This window comes from Solanum verrucosum, unplaced genomic scaffold, assembly GCF_900185275.1.
Source record: "Solanum verrucosum unplaced genomic scaffold, falcon-dt-bn FXZP01000189.1, whole genome shotgun sequence".
Classification (NCBI taxonomy): Eukaryota; Viridiplantae; Streptophyta; class Magnoliopsida; order Solanales; family Solanaceae; genus Solanum; species Solanum verrucosum.
In genome coordinates, this window is record NW_026020814.1 from 1,115,369 (window position 1) to 1,141,694 (window position 26,326).

Sequence of the window (26,326 nt, forward strand, 5' to 3'; positions counted from 1 at the left end):
ACAATGTATATTTTACATTTATATATTTAATTTAAAATAAAATAGGCTATTAGAGTACATAACTTTTTAAACTTGACACATTTCGTAAAAACTTCTTAGTTGGATGAAATAAAATTTATCTCATCAATTAGAAGTTATTCTTTAAAATTAAACATAATACTAATTATAGCTCTTACTTGTAATTAAGGTATTATAATATTAGTAAAAAGTTTAATGTATTACCCAATATGCATAAGATTTAATTGTGTATATATATAGTTATCTAATAAATATGTAACCATACTATAATTGTATCAATGTACTTTGAGTTGATATATAAATATACTAAGTTTATAGTTTATTTAAACTGCTTACCAAGAACAATTAAGGAATATTTATCATTGATGAATTGAATTATACGCAAATAATCAGAATGTACGAATAGGAAAATTACTAAAATACTTTCTTAAGTATCATGTATAGGGTCCACTTTATATTTTCAAATTATATTTTCCAGCCCTTCTGATATCATAAATACTCACTCTGTTTTCACTTGTCCAATTTTGACTTTTTTACTTGTCATTTTTGACAAATCAATAAAAGACAATATTTTTTTATCTATTATATATTCAATTTATTTAGAGAGTTAATGTTTATTGAAAAGGTAGAACCTCTCTAATGAGTAAATTGATTTTGAAATTCTATCAATTAATAGGGATAAAATGGTAAACTCACTATATAAAAAATGGATAAGTAATTAGGGACAGAGGTAGTATAATCTTGTAAGTAGTGCAATTTATCTTCTAGGAAATATATAACTTTTTAAAGGACAGAACAAAAAAAATTCAAACATCACCTTGAACTTTGAACAATTCAATATTTTGAACAATGAAAAAACCTCAAAAATTCACTTAATATGAAATAGAGGGAGTATTATTTTAACTTAAAACACTTTTTCAACTACCCCAACATTGTAAAAGAGCTTAAAAGCCATAAGTCAAATTATCTAGGCTCTTTGAGCCTGTTTGGTATTTTGCTTCTAAAAAAAACTTATTTTAAAAGCACTTTTTTAGAAAAGTGTTTTTGAAAAAAAAAAACATTTTGTGTTTGGTAATTAATTTGAAAAGTGTTTTTCATAAGTAAATTGCGTTTGGCTGATCTTTTTGAAAAGTGATTTTGAGAGTCAAATTACATAAAATGACAACTATTAATGTACTTCTAATATTAAAATTGCTTTATGAAGAGAAACTATTTTAAATTTTTATTTTTATTTTTATTAAATTAAAATTTACATGTTTAGATTTTCAATCAATATTATACCTTTTTTGGGAGACTGAAATCTTTAACGGTTATTTTTCCTTTTTTTTAATCTTTTAAAAATATTGTGGTTACCTTTTTTTTTCTAATTCTAAAAAATAATACGCAAAATAATATATAATATATAAAATAATAATATATAAATGTAATATAAATTATAAAATTTTGTATAAAAAAATAAATTCTTAAATTAAATTTAACCAAAATTATGAAATATGCTAATTAATTAATAAGAAATATATTGGTAAATATGTATGTATGAAAAGGATATTTTAGTCGAGAAAAATAATTTTTTGTTGCTTTTTTGAAAAAACAGAAATTTTTAGTTTCTTCCCAATAGCTGAAAAACTGTGTTTATACTTCCATTTAAAAGCACTTTTACTGATTTTTCAAACACTTAATTTTTCAATTAAAATATTTTTTCTCAAAATAAGTGCTTCTGGCCTCACAACAGTGATGGCAAACGGGCTCTTAGTCTAAAATAAATTGAGTTTTTTTTTTTACGTAATCATGTATTAATTATATTTTCAAATTTACCCTTATTTAAATAAGCAAATTTTACATAACCATTATATAATATTAAGTTACGTATTATTTAATTAAGGACATTTTAGAGAAAACCCCTCTTTTTTTTAGGAGTGAATGTATTTCTTAATGAGTGTAGATAATATGGGACCAAAGGGAGTACTAGTTTTAGCTATTGAGTTTGTAATTAAATATTTATGTATATCTAATGATTTTCTAATACAAACCTAACATCTCCGAGAACTCAATAAAATAATTCTCTCTTTTTATAGATCGAGTTGAATTACATTCATCCTCTCACGAGAATCAAGCAAAAGTTACTGAGTTTGTCCGAACCCATACGTAACATTGTACCTCCGCTCGTGCTCGTGGCATAGAAAATTTCTTTCATGACATTACAAAATCACCTAAAAGTATTAGTACAAAAGTCAAAAATTAACACTAACCTAGTATCTTAGTTTTCACTCTTTGCTCCCTCAAGTAATCTCTCTCCAATGTACGGACCTCTTTTATTGAATTTTGTTTTCTTTTATGATATGAATCAAGAGACAATTTATTAAAAGGTATAGGCATTTTGCATGGACTTTCATCAATTGGCCAATTCACCATTGATTCCATCATTAACTTCTTTTCAGTACCTTCAGCTGGACATGCCATTATCTCTGAGCAGAGTTCACTTGCATTTTTAGGCACACTTGGCTTGTATTTAAGCAGCTTAGCATATTCATTTAATAGATGAAACATGTAATCATATACATACTCCATCCTCAAATCCTCTTGAATAAAATCACTTGCTTTTCTACCAATTCTTTGTACCTGAGAAAAGTCGTCAGGACAGTCAGATCTCTCTTTAACAATATTTCATTATAAAAGTCGAATTTCCCATGTTATGTTATACTTTACGTTCTCTATAACAACATTTTGCTATAGCAGCAAACGACGTCGTTATAGAGAGATTTGGCTATATTATTGATACCACTTAGTTGTTACAAGGTAAATAGTTTGTGACTCTCTTTGTCTCAATTTATATGACTCGCTTTCTTTTTTACTCAGTCACAACAAGAATGACAATTTAGTTTTAAAATGTTTATTTTACTCTTAATAAAATGATTTATAGTCATACAAACATCTTTGACTTATTTTAGACTACAAGTTTCGAAAGTCTTTCTTTCCTTTTTACGCTTTGTGCCAAAGCAAACTACGTTACATAAATTGGGACGGAGGAAGTACCTTTTTCTTGTACTTATTGCCCCAATCAACTGCAAATTTGATGGATCCACACTTGTCATCTTCATTTATGGGCCAATAGTGGACTAGTGGCAACAAACTTCTTGAGAAGAAATCATAGTAGTGAGGTGTTACTAGCAAAGAAACTGAGTCACAAGCAAGAATATATTTCTCACTAACAGACCAAGCAGATCCTTCAATGTATATTTTGTATCTGCAAGCAATTGGTAAGTATTAAATTTACGTCTCTGCTAGGCAGCGTGTGGAATGGCCGAGGATAATAGAAATAGATGACAATGAAATTTAGTGTTGCATATACCTATGGTGACATTGATTTCCTAAGTCGGAATGCTTGAATCCTTGCTTTATCTCTTCTTTCCAATCCTGTAAACAGCACCAAATGTGTCCATTAAATTTTAAACCTTCGTGAGACCAGAGTTCATACTTATGATGAGTCTCTTTGACATTCGATTTTACACCAGTAAAATTCTCTTCAACAGAATTAAGTGAGACTTTTCTTTTTTTCTTCCCACACAACAATCTTTCACTAGCCTGAACTCTTTTTGGTTCACATTCTAGTTACACGGGATTTATAATGTCGGAACAGTCCTCATTCTCCCACTTGGCAAGCTACTACTATGAACAACAAAGTCAAGGATGCATCCAGAAGTCGTCTAAGGTTCTTTCTAGTAAGATTTATTCCTTTTGTCCTAATGAAAGGACATCTAGTTTTGAAGTTAGCCTAACTTAACATGATGACACGCTTATAGAGTTTTCAGTTAAATGACAATATCAACGAAGGAAGGGGGGGGAGTGTGGAAGTTCACCTGGACATAAATGCGAGCATTCGATTCCTGATTTTCAGTCACATTGCACTTAACGAGTTCCATTCTCTTCTCAGCGACTTCCGGATTGCCTTTCCAGTAAGCATATGGCTCCCTATTCATCCATCTCTGCATCTTATTCCCTTTGTCAAGATCTTTCAACAAGTCTTGCCATGGCTTTATATTGATTTCAGCCCTACCAAATCAATCAAACTAACAACTTATGCATGCATTATGAAACCGTCTCATAAATCAAAATTCTGAACCTCTGTTGCTCGAACTCTTCAAAAATACCGTCTTAGTGAACACGACGAGTGCATCAACATTTTCAAAGTGTCCGAGCAACATAGTTCTGAACTACACAAACTCTGCACAAAAGTTAAAAGTGTAATTTGTATCCTTACCATCCCCAAAAAGACCAATCAGGAAAAACAATATCCAACGTTTCGTTATCCCCACAATATCGAAACAAAGGGGGAGGAGCAACAGCATTTTCCCCAGCAAAATCACTTGATCTAACAACAGGCCAATCGACACAATCGAACATCATATCAAGATCAGGAATTTTTCCAGGGTACCTTCTTAACAACTGAAGAATTCCCCATAATGTAAAAACATCTCTAGTTTGAAACCCCTTTTCATATGTTTCTACATAAGCCCTTCCATTCAATATTACAAGTCTAAAATTGGCTGTCCTGTTAGCCCTCTCCACCATTTCTTCAGTTATACCTGTTTTCCTCCATGGTTTTAAATCTTCGTGTATCCAATGAAAGTAATGTGGACATTTTGGAGAAGACGATGAAGGGTTGTCGTTAACGAATTTGTAATCTGCTGGGTAGTAATTTACTGGACATGTTCTTGTGTTGTTACCAGATGAACAATTAAGTGGAAATTTCCCTCTCCTACTTTGCCATACCTACAACATATCGAAAACCACAACAAAAATTTAGCCTCTATTGGGAAACAGAGTCTACAATTAATGTTACAAGCTACTACTACTAAAACATACTAAGTGAAATTCGACAAGTGGGGTCTGAGAAGGGTAGAGTGTACGCGAGAGACTATTTCAATTAAAGTTACAAGCTAATACAATTTTAATGTTGATTTTGGAGTTGTAACAACTCATTAAGGGACAATTAAGTGGTGAAATTTGGGAATTTGTAATTTCTCAATAACACATAGTAACAATTACAACAACAACAACAACAACATAGGTGAAATTTGGGAATTTGTAATATCTCAATAACACATAGTAACAATTACAACAACAACAACATACGCTAGTATCTCGTGATGGTAGAGAGACTGTTTCTGAAAGGCGTTCAACTAACATATGAACAATTACCAATGTAAAATAAAGGAACTTACGTTTGAGGTTGTGTCGAGTAGAGTTGTCCACAAGTATGAACCAATTACAAGGAGGAAAATGAAGAAAAGAAGAAAGTATTTAGCAAAGGGTTTGTTAATGTAAAATGGAAGCCAAAATGACTCTATAGATCTTCTTTGATTCCCAACCCTTTGATATCCAATTTCCATGAGTTTCCTTCTGCCTCCTCAAATTCCCTGATATTAAATCAACATTTCAGATTAAACCAATAACAACAACAATAATCATTGCTACGCGTCAGCCTAAAACAAGTTGGAGTCTGATATATGAATTTCATTTCTTCATAACCATATCCCCCGTTTAAACGGGAAAAGCAAAATACTTGTTAATAGTACAAAAATTGTCAGATAACATGCAAAATTCCACCTTGAGAAAAGTTTTTTTTTCTCGTGAACTTATATAACTATAGTAGTGCATTGTCACTAGTCTTTTTCACCTGTTGTTTGTGCAGATTCTTCACTTTTGATATACCACATTCATGTACTTTTCTCAAAAAATACATTATTTTTGAAGAATCTGACAAACATTTTGACATTTTTAAAGAGTGCTAACAACATAAGTTACAGATAACATATCTTATTTTTAAAATATATCAAACTTTTAAAAAGTTACATAAAGGAAGAAATTATGCACCTGCTTTTCTTTCTTTATTGTTGTATAAAAAAATAGCTTGAATACTTGGAGCCATGCAATTGAAAGTAGAGAAAGAAAAACAGTATTTTGTTAAAATTTAACAAATTTTGTTTTTGTTGTAGAGAAGTAAATTACAAAGTGTGAGTGACCGAGTCAATTGACTGGGCTCACTCTTAGACCAGTGATTTGAATGGGCTTTTACCTTAATTTATGGGGAAGCCCATCTTTTTAGGGACTTTCAGCACCCAAACGTTATTTATTCTTTTACATTTCTTTTCTTCTTTTAATGTTTTTAATTAATTGCAGGGGAGAAATATAAAAAAACATTTAGCTGCAAAATTTGCTTCTCCCAATAACTATGAAATTTTAACAACCCACTCGTTTATTTTTATGATAAAGACTTTGAGGGTTTAATATGATAAAGAATAATGTGTCATTAGGTATTTAAATCTCTCAAAGATCGTTTAATTTTTGAAGTCGCAAAAATTGGTAAAATTTATCGTAAATTAGATCAAATGTCTCGAAACTTTTTTCTCAATTATAAAGAGTTAGAGGTTGGAATACCTATCAAATATAAGATCTACGAATCTAGTTTCTAATCCGTTCACCAAAATAACTTTAGAATAGAGAGATATTCACATTTTTGTGAGACTGTACAAGCAGATACTTACCGTAAGTCTGTAGAGGCTTACAAATATATGATTTTCGTCATTTGTCTCACTTCCACTTTATGTCCTTAGACAAAAAAAAAATGCATATATCATAAATTCTCCATTGATGTTGATATTTCTAGTTTAAGTCCTTAACAAAAGTTATAGTAATGAGTCTATTGTTGTAGTATATTTTCCCCTGTCAATTTGATGGTTAGGTTCGTTCGTATATTGACACAAGTGATTTGGTTGCGTGGTAAGGTTTCGGGTTGCATTTTAAGATTGAGAGCAAAATAAGACTCTTTTTTCATTAATTCTATCTTTGATAAATTTGCAGATAGTGCTTACAACTTGGTCATTTTTTAAAAATAAAAAATTATAGAATTTGGCCCATGCAGGTCTCGAACCTGCGACCTTCGCGTTATTAGCACGACGCTCTAACCAACTGAGCTAATGGGCCATTGATAGCTTGGTCACTTGCTTTTGGGATACATGCTTATCTTTGTTATTGATTTTGAGACTCTTGTGAATTCTTCAGACACTTGGAAACTTGTGTGCTCAGATACAAACACAAGAGTCTAGTAAACTCATATACAGATGTACCGAGTATTGTGTGCTAATATATAGATACATGAGCCTTATGTGCCAGATACAAATACTTAAGCCTTGTGTGCTCAAATACAAATACAAGAGCCTTGCGTGATCAATTACTTAGAGCCACTAGGTTGTTCAGTTATATACATAAAACAATATATATGCTCCTCAGTTGTGCGGAGCCACGGGGCCCTCTCAACTACATTTATTATGTTCATTGCAGTTCACTACATATATTTTAAGAAGATTCAAGTTCAATGCGGTATAATCTTCATCGATCTAGCAATATAACTCTTGACTTGTCCCTTGCAGATATAATAATTCGACAACGTTGTATAACTCAAAATTAGTTGAAGAGTCCAAAATTCCATCAAAAGAACACATTCCTTATATACTACTCTTTTGTATAGTGCATAATTAGTTGGAGGTTAAGAATATTTTTTTCTCCACTCTCTAATTCACTATATCAACCTCAAACTATAAAGACAATACACTGTTTATTCATCTACGACACAATACTTCTCATGCATCTCATCTATACAACACAAAGAAAGAAAACATCATTTATATAGGTGTAGTATTTCTTCCACATTGTAAACATAGAGACAGTGGATAATTTGATGCGTAGTGGGATAATTAGTAGGATATAATAAGAAGAACATACAATAGTAGTTATATGAATTATAAGGAATAATGGCATCAATTTCTCCGCTTTATGTCCAATAATATATCATACACTTTAATATTATAATTTTAATATTAAAATACATATATACACCAACACTCACTATTAAGTTTTACTCCAGTCTTCTCAGTATTATTCCTTCTTTTCCAATCGAACATAGAATCTTAAAAAAAAAATGACATAAAAAATAATATAAGTTACAATATTGAATAATTTCAAAACTAAGACAAATAAATTACTATCTCCATTCATTTTTATTTGTCAACTATACTATTTTAAAATGTCTAACAATATGTGTCCATTTATAAAATCAATGAATAATTTATCATGTTATGTCTATTTTACTCTTGCTATTAAATACTATTCATTTTTCAATATTTAGATGACTTATATTTAGAAAAAAACCTTTTGGCCAGAAATTGGCCATAATGTTATTTTACCTATGTTATTTTTATATTTTTGATCATTTTTACCATTCTAACTTTAATATCTTTTAATTAAAAATGAAAAATAGATCAGTTTAATAAAGTAATTTGGTAAAATTATTTCTATCATTTAATATTTCTTAATCTCTATATCAAATAATAGTGGACAACTATTATTAAACAAGCAGTAAATACTAATAATTACTTGGACGCTGTGGCAATAGAGGTGTTTGAAATTTTGAAATGGTAATGAGAAAATGTGCTACATATTAATTGTGTTTGATATGCTATTGGCAGCCACCATCATTATTTATTATTGAACTCCACCATCATCATTTTTGTACCAATCATGCTACCAAATAAAGCTTTCGTGTTATGAGCATTCTCATCTTTGTCAACATGAACATAGTTCACTAGAATAGTAAAAGAAACTGAGAGAGTGTGTGATTTTCTTTTTGGAAAAATCTGTTTTCTTTACGTCATTTTCTAATTATTTTTGCAGCCTTTTGTAAGAAATATTCTCTAACATACATATATATAGTCCATATCTTACCACCAAGAATTTAACTCTTACCGTCACTGGGACTAACAAAATTTAAATTTTATAGGTTCGAAATGTCATTAAACTCATTGATAATCTTGTTTACTTGGTTTAAAATTTTAATATTTATAGATTTTTTAGTGATTAATCAGAGGTTGAGTCAAAAGTTCACCACTATCATATATATCATACATTTATAATGCAAGAAAATTTGCACAAAATTAAGTCACTCGTTAAATGATAATTACGACGTATAACCATACCTAACATATATGAGACTAATTAGTACTCTCAATCTCAATTTAGCTAACTCTCTTCTCCTTTTTAGTCCGTCTCAAATTTTTTTATATATTCTTATATTTAGTAAAAATATAACTTTATGTCGATTTTATTCTTATTGAAATGATTTATATTCATTCGAACATCTATGACTTGTTAAGACTACAAGCTTCAAAACTCAGTCCCCCTTTCTTAAATTTTGTATCAAATCAAACTATATTACATAAATTAGAATAGAGAAAAACAACTAGTGATCCAAGTCACGTGGTACAACAAATTAAAAGGCATATACTAGTTATGACTAGACTATATAATATGAAAATAGTTTATACTGTCTATGAGTTAAATCCTAGGTTTAACTTCATCATCAAATTATTTGATTATGCATGACCTTTGAAAACTATTCCAACAATTATACCTTATCATAATTCATCATTCCATATATATATATATATATATATATATATATATATATATATATATATATATATAGTGATGAACACAAGAAAGAATTAATTACACCTAGCTAGGTAGCAAGGATATTTGAACAAGACTTGCATGAAAGCATGCAACAACTTTGTTTTGGCACACTAGGTCCAGTTGTCAACCTAATTGGCTACATATGATGATATTATAGTATGTTTGTCTTGATAACTTTTTATAGAAAATAAAAAAATAAAGCTGAAGCAGATTCAGTTTGTTTGTGTATAGTGTTTGAGAGAAAGGTATTTTGGGTTATTGGGCCATTGGGGTGGTGGGGGGAAAAGGTGATCATCACGCCAACGTCCACGCCTCAAATTTCAAAAACCAATGCTATGTTTTGATGAAGGGAGCAGTAATTAGTACCCCTGTCCAACCTAGCTACCTTCATAAATACATTTAATTTTGTGGTCCATCGATCTAAAATAAGTGTCACTTTAATACTGTAAAAAAATATTGTTCATTGATGTTGTTCTTTCGGTCAGAATTTACTCTTTTTCCTCACTTTTATTTGTAATTATTTTTTTACATCAAGAAAAGATAGTTAACTTTTTTCATGTTTTACTTTAATATTAGTTGCTTATTTCTTAAATTATTTTTCAAGACTCAATATTTAACAATAATCAATAGGAGTAATATGGTAAAATATCATGTCAATAATTATTTGCTTAATGCATATGTCAAATACGAAAATAACAAGTAAAAGTGAAAAGAAAAAATATATGAGTAATCTTTTTATTGGTCTGTTTCGAAAAGAATATCATTGTTCCTTATTTGACAATTATTCAATGACACCATCTTTATTTTATCTTTATTAGATGTCACTAGAAACGAAGTTAGAAGTCTGGTTATAAGTTATGTACAAATATTAAATTTAGAACTTGTCGACTCACACTTAACACTTATATTGGTAGGTACATGTAACAGGAGGGAGGGAGTAGTATATTAAAGATGAGAACTTACCTAGGTAGTCCTAGTTGAAACAAATTTAAGGAGAGCCATAATTAAGGTCTCTCTTTCTCAAAGTCTTAAGAAATTTAGCAACAAATTTGTTCCATCAAACATGTCTGTAAGTCTCTTTTTCTCCTCTCTTCTATGTATTTATATAACATTTTGTAAATGAGAATATAGCTAATATTAATATTATATATGTTGCAGATTATGGTAGAGGTAAGAGTTCCAAACTTGGATTGTGAAGGATGTGCTTCCAAGCTTAGAAAAGCTCTTTTCAAGCTTAAAGGTCAGTTACATTGCTCACTAACATCACCAAAAAAACATTTTTCTTTCTCTATGTATCACTAGAACAACAACAACAACAACATGTAATTTCATAAGTGAAGTACGAAGAGGACTAACATATTCAGTATAATTTCACAAGTTGAATACATGAGGGTGGAATAGACATAGTCTTGAATTTTACCCTTGACCCACCCCTGTTCATAGAGTGTTACGAACAGAGCACCATTACTATAAAGTCCTAATGGCCAATACCCTGTGCAATATTAATTACTATTAACTCCGTTTCATTTTGTTTGTTCTATTTTGATTTTACATGAAATTTAGGAAAATAAAAGAAGTTTTTTGTATTTTATAATTTTAATTTAAAGATGTGTAGAATATATCAAAATACTTTTTTGATTTTACGATTTTAAACATGTTAGGTGAAAAATTAAAATCTAATAGTTCTCAAAAATAAAGAAATATTCTTATTGAAACTCATTAAAAAGGAAAATAGAACAAACAAATTGAAACAGAGCAAGGAGGGAGTGTATTAGAAACAATACAAGTACAAATTGGTTAGAACAATTACTTAGCCTAACCCAACTTTCCATTAGAAATTAACTTTAAGTTGAATACATAATTTGAACAAATCCCATTACAAACAAAAATACACTAGCCTCCCCATTTGGTTAATTAATTTATGTGATAGTTACGAGTAAACAAACATATATTAAATGAAATAATGGTGTACAACATACTATTTCATCAGGAGTAGAAACAATAGACATTGATATGGAGACGCAGAAAGTTACAGCAAGAGGTTACGGATTAGAGGAGAAGAAAGTGTTAAAGGCGATAAAACGAACAGGAAAAGCAGCAGAGCCATGGCCATATCCAGTTGGTTACTCACATTTTGCTTCATTTTATCAGTACCCAAATCACATCATAAGCCATTACTACGATACATCTCGAAACGTTGCTGCCTCGAGTGTGCATACATTTTTTCATACTCCATCAGTTTATTCAGTAGCAATAGCATCAGATGAAGCAGTTGCTTCTCTTTTCAGTGATGATAATCCTCATGCTTGCACCATTATGTGAAATTTGATTAATTTTTGTAATTTCCTTTTGTAACGTTGTATACTTATGAGCTTATGTATTCTACTGTTACGTTTTTAAATTTGTTGGGGTTAGTTAATATTGATCCTATGTACTGCATCCTCATGATAATATTGTTCCTACAAGAAATGGCTATCAAGAACGTTAGGCTACTTTTGTAATTTGGTGGTGATTGGTTATCTTTGTAATTTGGGTTATTCTCGCAATTTTGGGTTACACATGTAATCTTTACATTTAGTTTTTGGGGTATTTAGGTTACTTGTAAGCCAAATATCCACCTTAGTGTAAATAGTCCATAGGCCTTTCATTTTTAGTGGAAACTATTTTGATGAAAAATGCACTGTTGAGTAGGCCTGTGCACAAATCGGTTCTGCCTGAATTTCCGAATCGATTAAAATGCTAAGATTTTTCGATATGAATATGATTGGATATATTATAAATCAAATCAATTGTGTATACACTTCTAAAAAATATTACTCTGAATCCCGATATCCACTCCCCTTTGATATTTCTTAGACGGTTAGAACTTAGATCTATTGTGTCTCATATATTATTATATATGCTTGCAAATTTATGGGTTTTTTTGGGTTATTGCTCTGTAATTTTAATATCTTGTTACTTTTGGTTATGTTTGCCTTAAAATTGAAATGAAAATAGTTACTTGTTTATATTTTGAAACTGGACAAATCAATTTGTATAACCAAACCAAAGTAAATAAAAAAAAAGAACCGAATTGGATCTAGAATGGATAGAATTTTAGATGAAAATTGCAAAAGTTCAAAATTTCAAGTCGACAATGACCAAAATTGAACCCAACCGAATGGATTCGTGCACATGAGGCCTACTCTTGAGAGATCGAACTTTTGATTTTTGACTTATTTTTAAAATTTTCTAATCTAAAGAAAGTGCTTAAAAGTACTTTTTAACTTTTTCAAACACCTCCAAAACAAAAACAAAAAGTATTTAAAAGTCAAAAACACTTAAAAATAAGCTAATTCAAACAGACACTTCGACTCATATCACTAGTGCTAGGGCCTAGGTATAAGAATGAGTGGGGGAGGGGGTGAGAACAATGCAATATTACAAATTACCAGAGTTGCGTTCACTAATTAGGTGAGGTTTGATGGAGAATAATATAATTTGAATAAAGTGTGAAGTAATTGCATATGAGTCAGACCTGAATGTAGACGCCTAGTCATAGCAATTAGCCCATTTCCTATGCAATCTTCTTCGTCAAATCATCCAACTCTTTGGATGTTGAAAGATATTTAATTTATCTACCTTGCATTGACAAGTGAGTTAATATCTCAAACTTTAGGAATTTATCTAATAAAGTTATTAAACTTTATTTTGTATCAAAAAAATCTTAGTTCTTTATATCAATAAAATCACTCAATCATATTCATCATTAAAAAAAAATTACACCACAAAGAAATTATTTTTTATATTACGTTCATGATTAAACTACTAAATAAATGACTCAAAATTACTATTTCATTATAAAATAATATAAAATTGAAAATAAAAGATAAATTTATCAAACTTGAACCTAAAATTCTTCAAGCTGGCGTCATTCACTCAAACAAGAAATTGATTAAACCATCACAGCAAGTGTTGTTATACCGTCAAATGAAGCAGTAGTAATTTATCAAATAAAATTGATAAATTATTGAAATTGACTAAACTATCAGATCAAGTGGTAGGCATCATTGCAATGAAGCAGTATTAATTTATCAAATGGAGCAGTATTAACTTATCAAATGAAATTATATATTAATATTTTATTTTGTAATAAAGTAGTAATTTAAGATATTTATTTATTATTTTAATTGTGATTAGATATAAAAAAACAATTTATTTTATTTTTTTAATGATAAATTTGGTTGAGTGATTTTATTGACATAAATGTTTAAGTTGAGTGATTTTATTGATATAAATACATAAGTTAAGTGATTTTATTGATACAAAGTTTAATGACTTTACTAGATAAATTTTTAAAGTTGAGTGACTTTTAGAGATATTAACTCTTGACAAGTGCGTAGTGTTAAAAAAAATCTCAAATATTAATATCGAACAAAAATTAGAAACAATTCAATAAGCATCGATATAATTACTAAGTATGTCGTAACAAGTCACTATTTTAAAAATAATTTCGATTCAACTTTGATACAAATTACCAAGGCGAGTCATAAAGTCTCAGAGCTCTTTCAATTTTCATAAAGTATGTATATTCTGACTGAAAAGTTTGAAGTTGCATCAATATAAATGTTCAGAAATTTACAATAGGAAAAATGACTATTTGAGATAATGGAGAATTAAAGAGTGGTTTTTTTTGTTTCTCTGTTGTATATATAGCTTATAAATGATGCCCTTTAAATAGACACGTTATTTACCTTTTCATCAATAGAAGAATGTATAAAGCTAAATCAAAGTTTTTTTTTTTCACCAAGCTAAAATAAAGTTAATGTAATGAAAGTTGAAACATTACTCTTGCTTTTATAATAAAAAAGTAATTTCAAGTGTTCTAAAAAATTTACATCATTTCATTAAGAAGTTACAAATTAACAAATCGTATCATTCGAATAAATGTGAACTATTTATGAAAAAGTATTTCTTTTATTCTATATATACTTATGATATAACAATGCAAATTTATGTCCCATGAAAAAACTATCATTACCAGGGATAAATAGTATAGACTAGCACAGAACAGGGTAAAAGTGGAAATGACCCTTTCATTATTAGAATAATTTTTAATATTTATTTACTTAATATTAGAAAATAAGTAAATTATTTATTTTCGATAAAAGTATTTTTCTTGATACCAAACATATCTTAAGCTTACGGCCTAAGGGCTTCTCCAACCCAATCTTCTATTTTACTCTCCAAATATAGAGTTTTCTATTTTTTCAGACAACCAACTTTAATTCAATTCTCTATTTTACTCTCTAAAAAAGAATCTTTTTCTCTCTCCTCAATATTATATTATTATTTCTATTTCATTCTTATTTTCTTATTTCATAATATAAATCCTTTATTTCTTTTTTCCCAAATAATTACTTTATATAATTTTTAATGTGATATAAAATTATTTTTTATTCTAAATTTTTAAAGAACATAAATTGCAAGAAAATATAATATAATACATAAAGTAGGGAACAAATTCAAATAAAAGTGACATACAATTACATAAACACTTAATTTTCAAAATTATTACGTTGCTCGCATAAATGCTCTATTAATGCATTACGGAGTTCAAAATGAGCATTTTTGTCCTTAATTTTTTTTATGTCTAGTTAAAATTTGTTCAAATCGGAGATTTTCATCTATCACCATTTCTATAGTTGGAGTTGGAGCCTCTACGGCATCTTGAATTGGTGCATTGAGATCATGTTCATCCTCAATTATCATGTTGTGCAGTATAATACATGTAGTCATTATATCATGTAGCACTTCCTTTCTCCAAAAACGTGATAGTCCTGCAATAACTGCAAAACGTGATTGCAAAACTCTGAATGAACGTTGAACATCTTTTCGGCACGATTCTTGTTTCATCACGAAATATTTCTTTTGTTGGGAATGAGGATCACGAATAGTTTGAACAATTGTAGACCATTTAGGATATATACCATCAGCTAAATAATAGCCCATATCATATACCATCACAACCACAATCACAACCATTCTCGGAATCATATCCTTATTTTTTTCCGAATAGTGCTAAATCTGAAAATGACCTGTCGGATTTCTAAATTATTGTTGTGATCAATTAATTATTATGTTATGTATTGCACTTTATCTTGTATTTAAATTATTATGTTATGTATTATATTGTATTGTTATCCTGTATTTAAATTATTATGTTATGTATTGTATTGTTATCTTGTATTTAAATTATCATATCATGTATTGTATTTATAAATTAAATTTTTTCATCTTGCCATTTTAATTTTACGTATTCTTTATAATGAAAATTAATAATAAAATAAAATTTTATTATTCACGAAAATTAGAAGAAAAAATTAAAATACTATTAATTTGAAATTAAAATAGTATATATTAAATAATATTTAAAAATATTATATTACATTTAAAAAGGAATTATGAATATTAGATATTTAATTAATAGAATTATATGTAAAATAATATGTTAATTAGAAAGTAATAGAAATAATAATAAAATAATGAAAAAGTGAAATAGAGAGTGTGAATAGTAGTTCTCCAAATTTGGAGAACTACTATTCAACTCTCTAAATTTGAAGAATAGAGGGTGATTTGGAGGTGGGTTGGAGTGCCCATTTTCTATTTTAGTCTCCAAATATAGAGTATGGAGAGTAAAATAAAGGTGGGTTGGAGATGGTCTTAAGGGTGACCTGTTGTCCTCCAAACACCAAACTAATTAAAATTTTATTTGTTTGCATTTAATGAAGGCATTAATTTTAGTTAGTTATATTTCAATTATTAAGTTAGTTAGTTTTTTTTAGATTGAATTTTAATTATTCAAATCTTATCTATTAATTGTGTTTTGATGTGAATTAATTTTAATGGTTAAGATATCAATTCATCAATTTGATTTATTCACTACAATTGCAATTGCCTATAATAATCAAGAACAATTATTTCGTCCATCATTATCGACTATTACCATTTATTTCCATTCATTAATGTTAATCACTACAAATAATCGTTAACATTAGCAGCTATTATGTACAATTATCACTATCAATCATCACTACAACACATTACTTTCGATAATCACCACTATTAATCATCATTACATATCATCAAACATTGTTGTCATTCATCACAATATTAATTATCACGGTATATCATCCACCGTCACAATCAATCACTATATACAGTCATTGTCACCATTAGCAATTACCCACCTCTTTCTCTTTGTAATATAAAGATTCAGATTCTTCAACTCCGAAATTGTTGAAATAAGGTCTTGGAAATATATAACTGTGACCAGAGATGGGCATGGAATGGTACAATAATTGAAAATTTTGATATCGTAATTTTGGTATTCGTTTTTTCAAAATATTATATTATTATCATATTAATTTAATTCAGTATGATTCGGTATATTACAGTTTGGTTTTGATATTTTATGATATGGTAAATCGATAATCATAGTACAAACAACTCATTTTGTTAATCAAATAGAGTAGTCAAAGTTTCAACTTCTAAACATTTAGTTTATATATACTAATACTAGATTGCATATTTATTTATATTTTAATAATATATATATATATATATATATATATATATGTTATTTATGTAATTATATATTTCCATATGGTATTCGATATTTCAGTAAATTATTTCTAAATACCAAATATCGTATCAAATATCAAAAATATTAAAATATATACTATATACCACATCATCAAATATCATAAACTAAAACTACGATATTAAACTTTTTCATATAATTTAATAATTCGATATATATCATACCATGTCCACCCCGACCACCTCTTTCTCTTTGTAATATAATGGGTGGTTCTTGCCTACTGGTTTTTCAACTTTTAATTTTGGCTCACGGAAATTCAACATATAGATAATTCCCCAAAATTCTCAACCTTAAGAAAATCGAAATCTTAAGAATATTCAGATCTTACTCTTTTTTCCCATTAATACACAAAAACATGTAAAAATGTTTGAAGGATCGCTTTGTAATGTAGGTAATTAATTCTATTTGCTTGAATATAATTTTTTTTTGGATAAAACATTTAAATCTCAAGGGTCATATATCAAAAAAAAAAAAAAAAAAAAAAAAAGAGGAGAAATTGAAGGACCTAATAGGTTAAAGTATATGCAATCTGCCTAGATTTCCACTCAAATGCGTCATAGGCAGCATCTTTCTGGTCAGCATAAGACTTCTCGACACCCACATTTTGACACCCAAAATGTTTATTCATGTTCCGTCACCCTTGATTTTTTTTAGTAATATTTATAATCAATTAAAATATATGTAAAAGTTGAAATTGCATATATATTTTTTAAATCAAGATCTATCAAAAATGAATTTTTTAATCTTAATAAGGTCTAAATTTACTCATTATTCTTCATTTGTCGAGTTATATGGGATATAATATTATTGTTATAGTGTATAACCAAATCGATTTTAGAAAGAAAAAAAAAGTTATGTTCAAACGGACCCTAATACGTCATGTTTAAGTGAGAGGATTAGTAAAAAAAATCTAATTAAGTATTAGGTATAAACATATGTAAGTATTACTTATTTTATTAAATTAATACAAATGCGGGGTACCAAATCTTCTTTTCTTTTTTAATGAAAAAAAATATTTTTCCTTTTGACATCACATTGTTTTTGTCCCCTATATAATAATATAATAATAACGGCGTATTTTTAAAGCTTCTTCATTTTCGTCAAATAAGTATCCAAAGCACTCCTTCGAGTTCTCCAAAATGGCTCAGGTACTGTAAAAAAATATAATACATATTCTATATTTGTATGTTCTTTAATTTTGTTCTTTTTTAACTTAATTCCCTTTTATAGATTTCTCTAGTCCAATAGATCTTTCTCCTTCCCCTTTTTTAAATTGAAATTACAAAGCGGAGAATCGAACCTTTATCAAAAAGATTCGACTGAGCTATTGAATAAGTAATATTTGTGTTTTTTTTGTCAATCCATCAGATGAAAGTTGTAATGAAGGTGCTAACCATGTCTGATGAAAAGACAAAGCAGAAAGCCATAGAAGCTGCAGCTGATATTTTAGGTAATTACTGACTAAAATGCCCCTGGCTGATTTTGAAGATCTAGTATCAGTAAAATTGAATTAGTTTTTAATTAAACAGGTGTAGATTCAATAGCAGCAGATCTAAAGGAGCAAAAATTAACAGTGATAGGAGAGATGGATGCAGTAGCAGTGGTGAAGAAATTGAAAAAAGCTGTTGGTAAAGTTGATATATTATCAGTGGGACCAGCTAAGGAAGAGAAGAAGGAAGAAAAAAAGGAAGAGAAAAAAGAGGAAAAGAAAGAAGAAAAAAAGGAAGAGAAGAAGGAGGAAAAGAAAGAAGAGAAGAAAGCAGAAGCAAAGTGAAACATCATCTCTATTTGAAGTATTCAAATTGCAACTATGTTTGAGAAACTTTTTGCTTGATTCTTGCTGTTACATAATTAATAATTACTCTTTTTTTATTGGCGGTATAATGTTGAAAATATGAAATCTATTTTATTTCTTCTCGAGTTTATTGGAGAAAAATGGGAAAATCATGAATATGTTGGCATTCACACTATATCAAATTAATAAATAATGTATATTATAATGGATTTGTACATGCACTTTTGTTCAAGTATATTTGAAATTTGATTTTTATGAATTTAATTTTTTAAGACTCTTATATTGGACATATTCATATTTTCAAAGTTATGAGTTCATATAACAACAATTTTAGTGAATTTATGTTATACATAGAATATATTGGGATCATGTACATAAATTATTGCAATTGTGATTCTCACCATGCACCTTTATTAACTATGATAATATATAAAATAATAATAATATACAAAAATACAAAATAATGAAATATAATTTCACAAGTGAAATACAAGAATTATTACGGTAGCCAGGGCCGACTCTATGCTTTTAAAAATAAGGCCTTTGCCTTAGGCCCCCAAATTTCGAGGGCCCCAAATTTTTGTCAAGAATAAATTATGTGTTAAAATTTTTATAGAAAAATTAATTATTTATGATAAAAAGTATAATTTTTTTAAAAATAAATTATTTTATCCACTTTAACATCTTTTGTACTTTGTTAAAAATAAGAATTAACAGTGAAAAATGTTGAACAAAGTGAATTACAAATTCTTTTTTATTTCTTTTTAAATTTTAGTTTCAAGCATTACTCTAAGCATATTAAAATGAGGTATACCAAGTCATCAACTTTTTGAGTCAAATTCTATGATTCTAAACTTCTAACTCTTATCTTTATTTAATATTTATCAACTTATTACTTATATCATTATGTTAACAATGCATATAATAATTGTCTCACTTAAAGGATGTTTTTCAATGTTGTGTTGATAAAATCTTACCTAAAACTAGTAACTCAAAAAACAATATTAAGTACTAATAATTTTCATCTTAATAGTGTAATTTTTCTTTTTTGAATAAATACGTATATGAAGTGTATTTATATTTTAGGCCGCGAATTGAAATTTCGCTTTAGGCCCCCAGTTACGTTGAGCAGCCCCTGACGGTAGCTTTGATATTAATTGTTTATTGTGCGCGCATTTTTTTGGACAATTGTAGCCTCGTGTAACATCCCTTTCTCTGAATTCGATATCACATAGCCCGACTTTTATGAAAAGAATTTTGTTTTACTCATCCAATTGCTTGAATGTGACCCTTCGTTTGGTGGTTGATTAAAATCATAGTAAATAAAAATAATATAGGTATTAGTTATGTTATTTTTTATTTTGCATAAAATCATACGTAAATTTCCTTAGATTCAACTTTTATTATAACCCCGAACCATAAAAGCTTCATAACTCCTTTACTCGCATTTTGATTCTTTAGTTTATTGCACAATATTCAACTGCTAATAATCAGCTATATAGACTAAATAGATAACGCATATCATTAACCTTGTATATAAATTTAGTTGTACTGTTTTCCTAGTAAAACAATGTTTCCTTTGTCCATTTTTGTAAGCCCTTTAATTTTTGAATGAAAACTCCATTTGTATCTTTGATGGCTTCTAGAGTTTGGCACAATTCTTTCATTAACAGACAACAGAAACTGTGTACATGCGTAATGATGACTCATATTGTTAACCTAATTAACTAATTAATAGAGTTATGTATTAGCTAGCTCTCAATCTGAACACATACAAATACCAAACCTGTTCGACCCATTTAATAATTTCGTCCACCCATAATTTACTCATTTAATAATAAAGTGTACACCACCTAAAGTGGAAATTATAACTCAAAAAATTATCACCAACTATTTAGTTAGTATGTCAACTAATTAGTGATTATGAACTTATAAATAGTGATTACGTATATCAAATTTCTCTCTGAAAAAAATGCATATCAGTACCACAACCAGGGGCGAATCAATCCACGTGGAGGTCAGGGGTTCACTCGAATCCTCTTGTTGAAAAATTACACTATATATATAAGGTCTATTTCTGATTTTATGAGTACATATATTAAAATGAACCCTCTCAAAACAAAAGAGAAGCATGACTCATCGAACAACGGCTAAGGGGTTCAATTTTGACTGAGATGGTTCGGGTTCGATTCTCACTTGCAACATTTTCCCGCTTGTTTTTATTTGCTTTGGTGAATGGGCTCTGGTTTCGTGCTCAAAATCCCAACTCAATGAAATGCTCATTGTTTTTGGTTCAATGTAAAGTTTTATTATTTTTTTTATCATTATTTTTCTGTCTATGCTATTTCTTTTTCTCAATTTATCTTTGTTTAAATTTATTAGACATATTTTAGATACTTTTGTCTTTTATTCTTCTTATTGATACTTTTCATTTTATTTCTACATAAGTCTCTTTCCATATACTAACGATGAATTATTATTAAATTTGAAATTGATTTACAAAAAATATTATATAAAAGAAATTAAATTAAAGTTAATTAAATGAAGAAATTTAAAAGTCGTGAATAATCTTTTAATAAAATCTAATTAATTGATTCCCCCCCTTAATTTTATAGTATTTTTTTTTCAGTTCTAAACTAAACTTATTTGTTCTATTCATCATTTGTCTTTTTCAAGAATGACTAACTTAGTAATTTGAATTAAATGAACTAAAAAATCGACAATGTCAATTATTTATCTTATAAATATATATTATAATATCTTAGTGGTCGAATTTTAAAAAAATAGAGTAAAACATTGCAATATAAAATAGAAAAAAAGCACAAAAAATATTTAAAAAAAAGCTCGATGAATAGGGTAAAAGTAAAAAAAACTAAACGTGACATGATAAGGCAAAATCTAGCTCAGTTTTTTATTTTGTAATTTTCACATATTTACTTCTTTATATTTCAAACCCCATTCACATAAATTCTGAATCCTAACCACAACTAGTGACAAAACGTTGATTAAGCGACCTATACAATTAAATTTCACAAGGCTTTAAGATTATTATGCATGCTGTACTCCGTCTCTGCTCTAGATTTTCTTAAGCTTGATGAAAATTAGCACAGCGCGATATAGAGTTTACGCGTTACTACAAATTGAACAGATACATAATCAGTTCAATTTCAGTAGACTTTTAGCCAGAAAAACAATTGAAAGGACGGACTCAATACAAATCTAACAACGTTGGCCTTTGAGGAATACACCACCAATAGATACAGAAAAAGTTACATGTAATATGAGTACACACTTCAGTGGAACACTTACAAAACAACATACATAATATGCAAAGTATAACTTTCCTAGAAATCATCAGCAGCATCCTGATCACTTTTCCCATAAACAAAACAACAGAACAAGACGTAGAAAATTAGGCGAAAACGCATGTATATATAAGCAAAAGAAGTCGTTGTAACAACTTCAATTGCCTGGTTGCTGAAGATTTAGCAAAACATGGTTTGATCATTTAACCCCTCCCCCCAACAACAGCGCCTCCACCCGTAGCAGAATCTGAATACAAAAACCCAAAAATGAAATTAATTTACAATGCCGATGGATATCAAAATGGGCAGAAAGTATCTATTTGCTTACCATTTGCCTGTGCTTCAACACCTTTCCCAAGCCATGTACTTACAGCACCTTTAACCCTATCCATCACCCCCTGTCCGAAATTTTCACCAACTTTTGTTTCTCCAGAAGCACCAACTTCTTCTTCTTTCTTTGTGGGTTCAATAGGACCTAATCGCCTTTCAACTTCCACTGATTCGGTCACCTTCCCCATTGGCTTTGCCTCCCCTGTTTCCTCTGTTTTCTCCTTCTGTCTTGAAAGTGAACCTGAAATCACTTCAGAAAGTGCTCTGTCTTCCTCTCCAGGCTTAAACTTCTCTGCTAAATACTCCGTCATTGACACCCCTTTATCAGTCTTCACTTCATGCTCTGCATCAACACCTCCCCTGTTTTCATGTCCTGTAACTTTCGCCACGACTGTGCTACCAGCAACTGCTACTTTCTCATAAACCGGAGCAAGTTTTCCTGCAACTGCGCTTGCAGCTTTTTGTGCAAATTCAGTTGCTGAGGTTGTTTTTGTTGCATCTTTATCGCCTGCTGTTGCCTTAGTTTCCTCCTCTGTTCCACCATACCCGAGTTTGGAGGCGACAATGTTCTTAGCAGCAACCGCCTTATCAGCAATTGCTGATGTTGCGGATGAAAGCTTTTCTGTATAGCTACCTGGTTTCCCAGTTAGAATGTCCTGAGGTAAATCCTCTGGATTGATACTCTTAGGAATTGATTCAGTATTTTCACGAACTGAGGGGAAAACTGTAGGCGATTCTTGCGGAGCAAATTGATCATGTGATCCTGTATACTGGCTATGTTCTGTTCCTTGATCAAATTGAAAATCCCCTGCTTTTGGCTCTGTTCTTATTCGTGTTGTTTCCGGAACATCGTTCACGCCCATTTTTTCGAACGATTGAACAAGTGGGCTAACTCCCGCCTCCTCATCGTCTGTTACAATCAAAATACATAGCATCTATTTTACTTTATACAAGGATTAATTAGTCAAATAGCAATTTGAACAGAGAAGTAAAACTTACTGGCGCCTGTTGGATCGGTGACTTTGCTTTGATAGTTTGTCGGATTTGGATAATCTTTAGGAACGTTAGGATCCTCCTCTAAACCTGTTAGTACTTTAAATTTGTGCCCCTGCAGTCCTTGATCATTTAGTTCCCCACGGGCTCCTGTATCAGTAACAACAGGTGGCATCTGCATCTGTTCATGTAAGTGGGAAGCGTGAGGATTCGCCAAACCTATTGGTGCTCCAATAATATTTTCAGTACCCTGCAGTCCTTGATGGACTTGTGCTCCTGGAGCAGTAACATGATCAAAGCCCTTAGTCTCATGAGTTTCAGCAGCAGTAGTAATCGGTCTGTGGGCGGCAGCAGCATGATGATCCACTACGCCTGTTGCTCCAATAATATTTTCATGCCCCTGCAGTCCTTGATGACCTTGTGCTCCAGGGGCAATAACATGATGATCAAAGCCCTTAGTTTCACGAGTTTCGGCAGCAGTAACTGGTCTGTGGGCAGCATGATGATCCGCTAGGCCCATTGGTGCTCCAGTATTTTCATGTCCTTGATGTTCATGTTTTCCAAGGGCAGTAATATGATCATCATCAATGCCCTTGGTCGTCTCATGAGTCCCAGTAAAAACAGGTTTATGTCTTTCTTCGGGGAAGTGAATCCCCTCCAAAGAGGGTGGCCTCGCAAATTCGTCTTGCCTCTGCAAAATTGGCCTATGCACATCTTCATTCTTCATCTTAGAATCATAACGATCCTCCTTTGGGCTAGTTGGATTCTCTAAATTACCCATTGGCACAACTTCCTCTTTTGGAATATCTTTACTCCTAATAGCATCTAATCCATGCCAATTGCAACAAAAATTCACTAGTCATAAGACAGGAAGCAATTATCTAAGTCGTAATTAATTAATATGCTAAAATTATTGAGAACGTACATGGTCCACCATGAACTGCTGCAACTTCCTCCATTTCTTCATCATCAGTTTCTTCTTCATCGCCTTGGAGTGAATGCTGCTCGTGCTCGTGTTCGTGTTCATGACCGTGATCGTGTCCAAGACCATGTTTTAGATGATCCTTGATCTTTTTTGCCTTTGCCTTAACTTTCTTCAACACTGATTGCTTATGATGATGTTCACCTTCATCATGAATTTGACCATGTCCTTCCCCTTCAATCATAAAAACAAACAATTAATAAATAAACAAAACACTTCCTTTCAAATTTCATTAACAATTTTTCACCTGAGTGCAACCCTGTATCCTGTGGACGGTGCAATTGTGTCTCCATGATATCTAGCTAATTATGCTCTTTTTGGGTTTCGAAAGAAATGTGTATACGGTACAATAGTAGTTTTCAGAAGAAAGAAAAAGAAGATAATTGTTTTTTGAATTTTGAAAAGAGATAAAAGGATGGGAATAGTTTATAGAGTGAAGAATTGAACTAATTGACCACCTTTGCATGGGAGTGGCGTTCTCTGAAGGATACACGTATTTATTCGGCGAAGCACGTCTCTTGTTATAGGACGCGTGGAACGACCTTTATGGGACACTACTGTGGACGTGGCCTTCTATATCTACGTGATTGGCCCTCAAAAATGAACCGCAAAATAAGAATGTCGGCTTTCTTATCTTTCAACTTCTTATGGAGCGCTACTCCTGATCAATCGCGGAATTCAAATTTAATAGAGTAATTATAATTTAAATATAGTCAGATTTTAATATAAATTGTTGACACTAAATAGAAAAATCCAGACAAAATGTTGACATTGAATAGAAAAATCCAGAAAAAAGTTCCGATGACCGTAAAATTGAATAAGTCGCTAAGTTCGATCTATTATATTACTCACGTTCAAGCAGTTTTCAATTGTTAATATTTAATAATTGAACTGCCATTTTTTTTAGGGGGTTGGAAATAATTGAACTGCCTTGAGATCACAGGATCTCGAACCGTTTTAGATGTTATTTAAAAATTATATTTAAATAGTTAAAAATTACACAAAAAATATTACTCTATAAATTATTTTTAAAAATATTTAAGTATAATTTACAAATTTTAAATTCAGTATTTATTGGGTGTGCTCATTTTACGCTTTCGTTCAACTCTCGTAGAGTTAGGTTCTCAACTAATATGCAAACTATTCAAGATAAATTTGTAATTATGTATATACATTACTATGTATTTATGAAGGATTTTGCATAAAATATTCATATACATATTCCTTCAAAGAGCTTGATGGAATGGAAGCTCTGGACAAAGACATTACAAAACACATACTTTATAGAGTGTGTTAAAGTTAAATAAATTGGAATTTTAACATGAATTCCTCAATCATTTGCTACACTTCATAAAATTACATCAATCTACGAAAGAAGCCGATAGATGAGTTAGCCTTGTAACCTAACATCTCTAATTTTTTTAGATTAAAGAACCTCCAATCTCATGTTTAACAAATTCAAATTCTGACTATATGCATAATTTTTTTAAAGAATATTTTATAATCATAATATAATTTATTTCAAAAAAAAAATTAGATTACGAACGCATCTTACCACTTACAAATTACAAATGACAAATAATGCTCAACATTATTTCATTTGATCATCTCAATAAGTAGGAAAAAGAAACAAGAGAGAAAGGGGAAAGAACACATGGCCACGATGACCCCTAATTTTAGCGGGAAGTAACTCAATATATTTACACCGTCGAATCATCGTGGGCGCCATTTCA

General features: G+C 30.0%; 4 protein-coding genes and 1 non-coding gene across 6 annotated transcripts in view; 2 read left to right on the forward strand and 3 right to left on the reverse strand.

Annotated features, from left to right (window-relative positions):
• The window catches only part of LOC125813291 (heavy metal-associated isoprenylated plant protein 39), a 246,590-nt gene extending 227,595 nt beyond the window's left edge, over window positions 1-18,995 (forward strand). Inside the window, exons 1-3 of one of the 2 annotated variants that reach the window (XM_049492788.1) lie at window positions 18,244-18,336; window positions 18,557-18,638; window positions 18,718-18,995. In XM_049492788.1, coding sequence (XP_049348745.1) covers window positions 18,328-18,336; window positions 18,557-18,638; window positions 18,718-18,962 — 336 coding nt within the window. In that variant the 5' untranslated portion in view covers window positions 18,244-18,327 and the 3' untranslated portion in view covers window positions 18,963-18,995. Of the gene's footprint in view, window positions 1-18,243; window positions 18,337-18,552; window positions 18,639-18,717 lie in introns of those variants that run through there. The other variant, XM_049492789.1, reaches the window with a different exon arrangement.
• Window positions 2,263-5,437, reverse strand: LOC125813277 (uncharacterized). Its single transcript, XM_049492772.1, has 6 exons — window positions 5,241-5,437; window positions 4,277-4,788; window positions 3,876-4,068; window positions 3,368-3,432; window positions 3,052-3,262; window positions 2,263-2,637 (listed from the first exon to the last, which is right to left on the reverse strand). The coding sequence occupies exons 1-6, from the start codon at window positions 5,406-5,408 to the stop codon at window positions 2,263-2,265; spliced, it is 1,524 nt and encodes a 507-aa protein (XP_049348729.1). The 5' UTR covers window positions 5,409-5,437.
• TRNAI-AAU (transfer RNA isoleucine (anticodon AAU)) lies at window positions 6,929-7,002 on the reverse strand. Its single transcript has one exon. It is a non-coding gene; the product is annotated as a tRNA-Ile (tRNA).
• Window positions 10,587-11,868, forward strand: LOC125813288 (heavy metal-associated isoprenylated plant protein 31). The gene is made up of 3 exons (XM_049492785.1): window positions 10,587-10,615; window positions 10,705-10,786; window positions 11,537-11,868. The coding sequence occupies exons 1-3, from the start codon at window positions 10,610-10,612 to the stop codon at window positions 11,866-11,868; spliced, it is 420 nt and encodes a 139-aa protein (XP_049348742.1). The 5' UTR covers window positions 10,587-10,609.
• Window positions 18,996-22,220: 3,225 nt separating the features above from the next.
• LOC125813272 (low-temperature-induced 65 kDa protein-like) lies at window positions 22,221-25,007 on the reverse strand. Its single transcript, XM_049492766.1, has 5 exons — window positions 24,841-25,007; window positions 24,537-24,767; window positions 23,618-24,436; window positions 22,617-23,528; window positions 22,221-22,535 (listed from the first exon to the last, which is right to left on the reverse strand). The coding sequence occupies exons 1-5, from the start codon at window positions 24,884-24,886 to the stop codon at window positions 22,492-22,494; spliced, it is 2,052 nt and encodes a 683-aa protein (XP_049348723.1). The 5' UTR covers window positions 24,887-25,007; the 3' UTR covers window positions 22,221-22,491.
• Window positions 25,008-26,326: the final 1,319 nt, after the last annotated feature.

Bases quoted from the DNA above. Each gene is read 5' to 3' on its own strand.
- LOC125813277 (XM_049492772.1), bottom strand. From the start codon at position 5,408: ATGGAAATTGGATATCAAAGGGTTGGGAATCAAAGAAGATCTATAGAG. The intron at 4,069-4,276 runs GTAAGGATACAA...TTGATTTGGTAG, and splicing joins GATTGGTCTTTTTGGGGATG to GGCTGAAATCAATATAAAGC. The intron at 2,638-3,051 runs GTACTTCCTCCG...GACTTTTCTCAG, and splicing joins GCAATAAGTACAAGAAAAAG to GTACAAAGAATTGGTAGAAA.
- LOC125813288 (XM_049492785.1), top strand. The intron at 10,787-11,536 runs GTCAGTTACATT...CTATTTCATCAG, and splicing joins AGCTCTTTTCAAGCTTAAAG to GAGTAGAAACAATAGACATT.
- LOC125813272 (XM_049492766.1), bottom strand. From the start codon at position 24,886: ATGGAGACACAATTGCACCGTCCACAGGATACAGGGTTGCACTCAG. The intron at 24,768-24,840 runs GTGAAAAATTGT...TTATGATTGAAG, and splicing joins GGATACAGGGTTGCACTCAG to GGGAAGGACATGGTCAAATT. The intron at 24,437-24,536 runs GTACGTTCTCAA...GGCATGGATTAG, and splicing joins AGCAGTTCATGGTGGACCAT to ATGCTATTAGGAGTAAAGAT.